The sequence below is a fragment of the Phragmites australis genome, chromosome 3, assembly GCF_958298935.1.
Source record: "Phragmites australis chromosome 3, lpPhrAust1.1, whole genome shotgun sequence".
Taxonomy (NCBI): Eukaryota; Viridiplantae; Streptophyta; class Magnoliopsida; order Poales; family Poaceae; genus Phragmites; species Phragmites australis.
Window position 1 is genome coordinate 44140924 of NC_084923.1, and position 9102 is coordinate 44150025.

The 9102-nt window shown below is 45.6% G+C and overlaps 2 protein-coding genes across 3 annotated transcripts; one reads left to right on the forward strand and one right to left on the reverse strand.

Annotated features, from left to right (window-relative positions):
- The first annotated feature begins 1717 nt into the window (after positions 1-1717).
- On the forward strand, positions 1718-6515 carry LOC133913278 (protein transport protein SEC23 G-like). 2 transcript variants are annotated; one of them, XR_009909009.1, is made up of 3 exons: positions 1718-2437; positions 3251-5199; positions 6298-6515. XR_009909009.1 is itself a non-coding variant. In XM_062356385.1 (2 exons), the coding sequence occupies exons 1-2, from the start codon at positions 1844-1846 to the stop codon at positions 4910-4912; spliced, it is 2256 nt and encodes a 751-aa protein (XP_062212369.1). In that variant the 5' UTR covers positions 1718-1843; the 3' UTR covers positions 4913-5654. The 2 variants fall into 2 exon arrangements, 1 of the variants encoding a protein (XP_062212369.1); XM_062356385.1 differs by lacking the exon at positions 6298-6515 and having other exon boundaries at positions 3251-5654.
- LOC133913279 (auxin-responsive protein IAA13-like) lies at positions 5844-8526 on the reverse strand. The gene is made up of 5 exons (XM_062356386.1): positions 7916-8526; positions 6752-7008; positions 6510-6621; positions 6328-6389; positions 5844-6239 (listed from the first exon to the last, which is right to left on the reverse strand). The coding sequence occupies exons 1-5, from the start codon at positions 8149-8151 to the stop codon at positions 6202-6204; spliced, it is 705 nt and encodes a 234-aa protein (XP_062212370.1). The 5' UTR covers positions 8152-8526; the 3' UTR covers positions 5844-6201.
- Positions 8527-9102: the final 576 nt, after the last annotated feature.

Genomic DNA, 9102 nt, shown 5'->3' on the forward strand with positions numbered 1-9102 from the left:
GGATGAACACCATGCAGGTATCCAATATCCATACATTCGTCTTCTCGCACCCCCTCGAGTTTTTTCGAAAACAAATACACATTGGGACTTTATTGCCTTTTCGTAATGTTATTATATTTACCGGTGACTAAGGAGGATGAAACGACAGGATTGTCTGGCCATTCGCGAGGGGGGGGGGGGGGGGATCTTACTAGATTCAGTGATCAAAACGAAGCTAGATACAGCTAGCTAGCCGAGTGAACGTCAGCTCAAGCTTGTTGAGAGCAACGTCTCTGGGCATAGATTTCGCAGACAAGCCAGGTAATTCGGAAACTAGAATCCACGTCCAACAATGAACCGCTGCGCACCAAAAGACCCACATCAAAACCTCCAATGACCACCATGCGTGTGCGGCGTCGGCGTCGGCGGATGTTTTCACCTCGGAGATGACTTCTGCCGAAGAACAGCGGCGATCGGCATGCGTCAGTCTCCGTTCCGGCGTCAGATGTAAGCGAAACACGTGCGAGGGTCGGAAGCGCCGCGGAAAAGGAGCTCGTCGGAAATCACCAGCCGGGTCAACTGAAGCAAGTAGCGTTGACATTTGCCCTCCAATGGAGCGGTGAACGAGACACGGGGGCTGCTGCTGCAGCAGCTGACCAGGGCGGGGCGATACTGGGGGATGCAACGGCTCCGTACTGAACCTCTCCTGACGGAGATCCTTAATTGCACTGTGATATGGAGTAGCTACCAACACATGAGCTAATTTTTAGTAAACCTCAGGTATTAATGACGAAGTCACACCGTGCAGTCGCGGCAGAGAACCGCTTCCGGAGCAATACTGGGGATGCAACTGCTCCGTACCGAACCTCCCCTGGCTGATGCCGGGATGAGAAAATCATCGGGGAACAGATTCCCGTCCAGGACGGGTGCGGCATTTGTAGCGTATTTTCCCTCTCAAAAAAGGAAGAGGTTCTGACTTTCCCTCCCAGGAATCCAGGATGGATGTTTTTTTCAACTTTTTTTCCCCTCTGGAGTTCAGGATGGCTTCTTCTGGAGCACAATGATACTACTTGAGTTCGTTTTCAAATCCTTCTGTTTAATATGACGTCCCCGTTTCCTTCTCTTTGTTAAGTTGTTGGGTACTTCCTCCGTTTTTTTATTTATTCTTTTCAATCCATATGTTTGACCACTGATTATGTTTGAAACAATCAAGATTGGCTATATAAAAGTTATATGACTAAATTTGTCATTAAAAAAGCTTTTGTAAAAGTACAATTTTATTGATATATATTAACACAATATAAGTAGTAGCCAAAAGTCACTTATTAGTCAACAAGACAGATAAAAATGAACAGAGGTAGTATGATAAAAAAAAAAGTTGCATGCCTGTCCGGCCGTTTGCTGATGCTCTCTGCCTAGTTTCTCAACTGGGCCACTTGATACTTACCTAAAGTGGGCCTAAATCTGGTTCCAAAAACGGTTGGGCATATGTGTTTGATTTGTTTGGCCCAATTTCCTTCGTTTTGATTGGGCCCGGCCCATTTTAATGTCCTGCTTCTTTTTCTTCTCCGTTTGCTGCACTCACTACCCAGCCAGCAGCCCAGCACATCGCGACAACTGCGACAGTCAGGCTGCAGCTCAAGAACCGCCTTTCGATGGCGATCCAACGGCCAACACGCGACGAACTTAACGAAGCAGAAAAAGGAGCATCCAGACAAATGCTCCCGGGGAAGAAAGGAACCCAAGAAAAAGAAAAGGTTTCGTTCGAAAGAAGAAGCAGAGGAAGCGCACTGGAAAAAGGCAAACCCTATTCGCCCCTCCACCTCGATCGTCCGTCCGATCGGGCGTTGATTCCGAATCTCCGATGGACTTCGCAGAGCTGGAGGCGGTGGAGGGCCTCCGGTGGCCGTGGCACTCGTGGCCGCCGACGGCCCCCGCCGCCGCGTCGCTCGTCGTCCCCACCGCCGTCCTCTGCTCGCCGCTGCAGCACCCCACGGCGCCCGACCTCCTCCCGCTCCTCCCCTACGCGCCGCTCCGCTGCGCGACCCCGCCCTGCGGCGCCGCGCTCAACCCCTTCTCCCGCGTGCACCACGGCTCCGCGCGCTGGTCGTGCCCCTTCTGCGGCGCCGCCGCCAACCCGTTCCCGCGCCGCCTCGCACCCGACGCGCTCCCCGCCGAGCTCTTCCCCACGCACTCCAGCGTCGAGTACGCGCTGCCCCCGGACCCCGCCGGGGGGCCCGGACCGCCCGCCCTCGTGTTCGTGGTGGACGCGGCCACCGCGGCTGGGGAGCTTGCCGTGCTCAAGGCTGAGGTGCGCAGGGTCGTTCAGGGGCTGCCTGAGGGGGTCAGGGTGGCGCTCGTCACCTTCGCCGCGTCGGTGTGGGTGCACGATCTCGGATTCGAGGGGTGCGCCCGAGTGGTCGTGATCAATGGCGAGCGCGAGCTTGAGTCTGGCAAGGTTTGTCAAGTGTGAATTAGTGATTTGATCCTTAGAGTGCTGAATGGTATGGTTCTGGGCTAATTGATGTAACTGATCAGCACCGTAGTTTGGCGAGTTTGTGTGATCTGATGCAGCCATTAGCACTGGTCATCACATTTGGAAATTTTTTTGGTTGATCTTTTGAACTTGTAATGATGGTTGGGATGTCTCTAGCTGTTTGAGATGCTAGTTTGTTTATGAAATCTGTAAATGCAAGTCCAAGATTTTTGGTCTAATCTAATGTGACATAACTTTTGGTTTACAGTAGTGATGCTTTGGTTGTTGTGTGTGGTAGTACCTTTTCTACTTAAATAGTGTACAAAGCAACTTGAATGGCTTGTTTCTAAATTCCAGGTGACCAGGATGCTTTACTCCCTGCAATTTAGCTCGTGACAGGGATGTAAGTCTTGGTGGTCTAAGGTGACGGTTGTTGTTGTATGTAACACTTCAGTAGTTTTTACAGTGTACGATAACAATACTTGCAGATGCTCATGTCTATATGCAGTCTTTTGGGAAACTGTTGAAATTTTAAAACAGTATAGCAAGAGAATATTTTCCATTATATGAACCCAATGTCGTGGAAACCTTGCAAAGTTCGGTTCAGATGCCCTGTTGCTGCTGACCAAGTCCAAATTATAAGTTCTCTTGTAAAGTTTGTGGATGTATCCTGGGGTAGTTATGCAACCATATTTTGAATTTCCTCAGTATTTGGTGACCTGATTTATTATTGCTTGCTTTGTAGGAATTCTTATGGGTGATGCATTTCTGACAGGCCTTTTTTGTGTGTTTCAGATACAAGAACTTCTAGGTGTCCAGCATTCGCGATTCAACAACCTGGTTATGCCAAGGTCCACTGAAGCGCAGAGATTTTTGCTGCCTGTTTCGGAATGTGAATTTAACATCACATTTGCAATAGAGGACCTGAGCTCCATGTCTGTGTGCCCACATGGGCATCGCACTTTAAGAGCTACTGGCGCAGCTGTTTCCACTGCTATTGCTCTTCTAGAAGGTTGCTGCTCACCTAGTGCTGGTGGTCGAATTATGGTCTTCACTTCTGGTCCTGCGACAGTTGGCCCAGGGCTTGTGGTGGAAACTGATCTTGGGAAAGCGATTCGTTCTCATCGTGACATTTTCAATGGCAATACACCTCTGTCTAACAAAGCACGTGACTTCTACAAGAAAGTTGCAAAGAGGTTAACAGACCACGCATTAGTTCTTGATGTATTTGCCTGCTCTCTTGATCAGGTTGGTGCTGCAGAGCTGAGGTATCCAATTGAAGTGTCTGGGGGCTTAATGGTGCATACAGAGTCATTTGAGTCTGAGCAGTTCAAAAGCTGTTTAAGGCATGTCTTCGAGCGTGAGGGCATTGATTATCTTAACATGAACTTTAATGTGATGATTGAGGTAGTGACATCAAAGGAGGTCAAGATTTGTGGTGCCCTTGGTCCCTGCATTTCCCTCCGCAGGAAAAACAGCTCGGTTAGCGACAAGGAAATTGGTGAGGGTGGGACAAATTATTGGAAAACTAGTACCCTGAACAGCAAAACCAGCATTGCTTTCTTTTTTCGAGTTGATTGCAGTCACAACACTGAGCCTCCAACTGTCTTCTTTATTCAATTCATGACAAGGTACCGGCATGGTGATGGTAGTTATCGCCTAAGGGTAACGACTGTTGCGAGAAGATGGGCTGCACCTAGATCTCCTGAAATTGCTGCAGGGTTTGATCAAGAAGCTGCTGCAGCTGTTATGGCCAGGCTTGCCGTTTACAGGGCAGAGACATACCATGTTAGAGATGTTATACGATGGCTTGACAAGATGCTTATCCGCTTTACAGCTAAGTTTGGAAACTATTTTCCTGAAGATCCATCTACATTTCGGCTGTCAACAAACTTCTCCCTGTATCCGCAGTTTATGTACTACCTGCGGAGGTCACAGTTCATTGATGTTTTCAACAGCTCTCCTGATGAAACTGCTTTCTTCCGGTTGATGTTGAATAGGGAGGGAGTTGTGGGGTCTCTAATCATGATCCAACCTACTCTATTCCAGTACTCATTTGATGGACCGCCTATTCCTGTGCTGCTAGATGTCAGCTCCATCTCTCCTGATGTCATTTTACTATTTGATTCATACTTCTACATTGTGATTCATTACGGCTCAAAGATTGCTCAATGGAGGAAGCTTGGCTATCATAAGGACCCAAACCATGAAAATTTGCGGAAGCTACTTGAAGCACCCGAAGTAGATGCAGAGGCACTAATGGTGGACCGATTCCCTGTGCCAAAACTCATAAAGTGTGATCAGCATGGTAGCCAAGCTAGGTTTCTGCTAGCCCGGTTGAATCCATCGGTGACACAGAAAACACAGGTTTCAGAGGGATCTGAAGTCATATTCACCGACGATGTTAGTTTGCAAGTATTTATTGAACACTTGCAGGAGTTGGCTGTTCAGGGCTAGAAAAGCATGGAGCCTGACCATATTTGTGCTATCTCAGTTGGGTCCATATGTGATCCTGAAGTTATGGCATTCAGAGCGATCAGGTCGAGTGTCATATTCACAGATGAAGTTTACTTGCAAGTTTTTATTGAACACTTGCGGTAATTGGTTGTGCAGGATTAATGTGTTCATGTGGATTATTTATATGCTATTTTCTGGTCTTCTGCTTCAAATACTGGGAGGGCTCTACTGCCTGGAGGGATGAGATCTCCCTGAGTTGTTGTACATTGCTCAAGCTCCAGTTTGATGTAAGCCAATTACATTTTAGTTTTGTATAGCATGTGGTATTGTCCTCTGGAAATGCTGGTTTCCTCTGGAAATGTTTGTTGTGCAGTAAACCAACATCTGGTTCCATTTCTGATTTTGCAATAGTCAATGGGACAATAGTTCTATTTTATGGGGCTTTAATTGCTATTTTTTGTAGACTTATTAGTTAACACGCCCTTTAAGCAGAGCCATTTCAACACCACAAAGACTGATATTTAGACTGCCTGTAATTCTGACCACATAACGTCCATATGATCATTGGGAGTTCTGATTGAATTGTTGCGAGATCCCAAAAGAACGGCCATTTTTATACTGTTTTCAAGAGATTATTATATGTTCGACACTGTGCGGACTAAACATTATTGGCATCTTGTTTATCGGTTACATTTCTGTGATCATAAATGTGTGATGAATAAAGTATGGTTTAATTTGTTTATGCGATGTACGTGGATTTGGTATGACCACAACTCTAGCAGGAACAAGGAAGCTTCATGCTGTGATCATGCCATCATGCCTCAAGACCCAACCTTCTCAATAACTCAAAAGAGACAGATAGACTAGGGTTATACTAATGGATTCCCCATCACCAGGCACATGGCTTATTCCCCCCACTTGATCACATACAGAATCCCAAATATTGTATTGACAATTAACAAACAGGTTAACTTACAAGATACCATAATAAATAATAATAGTCTCATTGATGCCCTTTACTTAACAATCACACAAGCTTGATTAACAACACTGGAATAAAATCACCAAGTAGATTCTGGGACACACGGTAGGGGACATCACATAACACCAATCCAGCTACACAGATAGAATATTGCTTCTGGTCCATGAACAGATTAAACATGACAACTCTCCCTTCTTTTAATCCAACTAGTAATTAAAGCATTGTAGTGTTTCTAGAAAAAACATAACACACTGCAAGGGCACCATTCTTATGACACCATGCTTAGCGCCTTAATACTGCAACTTGTTCAGCTCTTGTTCTTGCACTTGTCCTTGGTTCTTGGTGCTGATTTTTATAAAACAAGAAAACATAGAGGGTCAGAATTAACGTGTAAATCTTGAAGTGGAAGATAATTTTAGCCAAAGACACTGACCAAGACCGATGGCTTCAGAACTCTTCATGATCCTCAGGCGCTTGCATGAATCAACAAACATCCTGTGGGGATAATCGACAAGGCAACGTAAGAAACTGAAGTCTGAACATTGCTTCATTTCATCCTGATCATGAGTCGGTAAATATGAAAGCAGTGAGGGGACTCAAGAATGATGAACATACTCCCACGGAACATCGCCGACAAGCATCCAATCGCCATCCTTGTCCTCGTAAGTAGTGACAACATCGGCACCACTCACCGGATCAACCAACTTCCCCTCATTCATGTTGTTCCCTGGTACGATGGATCATTAATGCAGCTCTTATTAGTTGAGGTCAGCCTTGCATTTGTACAATTGTGGCAAATCGATTGATATCAGTTGACAAGTTTTATGCTGCAGATTCCCATGCCAGTGATGATTTACCAGCTGTTGTGAAGGTGCTAAACATCTTCTTCAGAGCAATGGAGAGGTCCTTGTAGCTGTTGTACGTCTTCAGGTCCACCTTGCGCAGGTAGGGGGCGCCGTCCATGCTGACTTTCACGAAGGCGGAGCCGTTGCCGCCGGCGTTGGCAGCAAGCTGCTGCTTCTCAGGTTCCTCTTCCTTCTTGCTCTTCGCAGACTGGACAGTCATGACGTTCCTGCGGTATGATCGGACTGGTGGCCAACCCACAGCTTGTGCCCTGATACGTAACACGGAAATCTAGTTATAATTACTTGATTTTCATATATCAGTTCTAGTCTAGAGCTTGAAGGAATTGAGATTCTTTACTATTGTAAGATCCATCTAGCAAGATCATGCATGTTACTATATTCTTGCTGGCGACCAACTCTGCTTTAACTGATGTATGCTTGCCACGAATTTATGCTAATAATTTGTATAATAAAAATGTCATTTGGTTATGGCCCCATGAATCATGACCATCATGGTTATTCAGAAATCACTTGGCTACAAGTGCTTCTCCTGACATTCAAAATATTTAGTTACTAATAACCAATCAATTTGTTCAGTAAAGAGAGAAAACTGCAAGACCACCTTTTTCTTATGGAATCTGCCAAAAGATGAAGGAAATAAGTACATCATTCTTTTCTGACATCTACCGACAGAGGGGGGCATCAAATGTGCATGTGTTTTGATTTAAAAAAGGTGATGATAATTCGCCCAGCACTTTACTAGCGACAAAGAACATACACCATGGTTTAGTCATATGCCCTTTCTGCCAGTGGATCTCTTCTACGGATATTTTGCCCTACTTAAAGTGTTACTCGTTGATATGCCAAGATTATTCGACGTACTACAAATATAAAAATCTTAGCAAAAAAAAAAAAAAGACAAGAGTGAGGAAAACGGCCGGCACATGCACATAAAGTCGCACACAAACTTTCTACCAAACGTCATTATGCCATTTTTGGGACCGTTTTCTAATTATCTCATACAGAAAAAAGAAAATAAAGTCAGACATTTCATAATTAACGTCCTAATCGTTACGTAAAAAAGTTACCATGGTACTGATTAAATCGCCATGGTAATAGCACCCAAGCCTATATAACACATGCTGATAGAACAACATGTTGCAGATGTATACATACTTCGGTGCAGGTGGCTTCTCGGCATCAGCGGCCGCCGCCTCCGCCGGCCTCTTGGCCTTCTCATTGGCCGGCTCCGGCTTGCCGGCGACGGCTTCCTCCATGCCGGCCGTGGGCAGCTTCAGCTTGAGGTCGATGGTCTCCTCAAAGCCCCTCTTCCCGGCCTTGGCCACCTCGACGCCGCCTCCCGGCAGCCCGAGCCGGAGCTCCGTCCCGACGTCGACGTCGGCGCCAGCCATCGGAGCAGCTGGTCGGCTAGCCTGTCGCGGCCGTCGTCGCTGAGTCTCTCACCTTGAGCACCTCCACACTAGCCAAGCTGCAGCTGCCTTCTCGGGTCTCAGCTCCTTTGTGTGTATGTTAGTTTGGAGATTTGGAGTTGCAGTGGTTAGAAGGTGGTGGAAGAGAGGACCCAGGAACAGGGTGGAGATGTGTATATATAGAGGTAGGAAGAGAAGGAAAAGGAGCGATAGAGAGAGGAGAGAGGAAGTGGTGGTAAAATACTCCTATTCTAGGGTGGTGGTGGCAGTGCAGCACTGGCAGGAGTGGAGAGAGATGGAAGTGGGGTTGCAGCTTACAATAGCAGTTAGTAAGAGCATGAGTGAGTCTAGTTGGAGGTTAGAGCCAATATTTTTTGTTTCCATGTTTCCTCCATTTGAATTCTCTATTCATGGGCACAAGCAAGTTGTTAGCACTGCGTGTGTGGAGTTTGTATTGGATGAGTCTATCTGTGTTTTTTTTTTGTTTTGTCAATGAGCTTTTCTGTCTTCACAATACTTGTCCAAACTTACCATGTCTATGAAAGCATCAGATTAAGCCCCTGTTTGAAACGAGAAAAAAAAATCTATCCATAGGGGAACTGAACTATTTTTTGGTGAAATTCCTATCCTACGAAGTGAATAAATAGTTAACGCTATTGGACGATAACGATACATGCCCCAGTAATATGACAAAGTACAACTAAGTAAAGTAGTAGTACCGAAAGTATTGCAATCAACTACACTGTTGAAATATTCTCAATGGACAAACACTATGGAATAATGCTAAAAAAATGTTAAATATTGCAAAATGGAGGAAGTACTTATTGTTTATACAAAATTGTGATAAGTTGGATATTTTTTTTAGATAATGGAAAAGAATTTCCAACCTCTGCATCACTCGGTGCACACAACCTATATGAATAAGTTGGATAT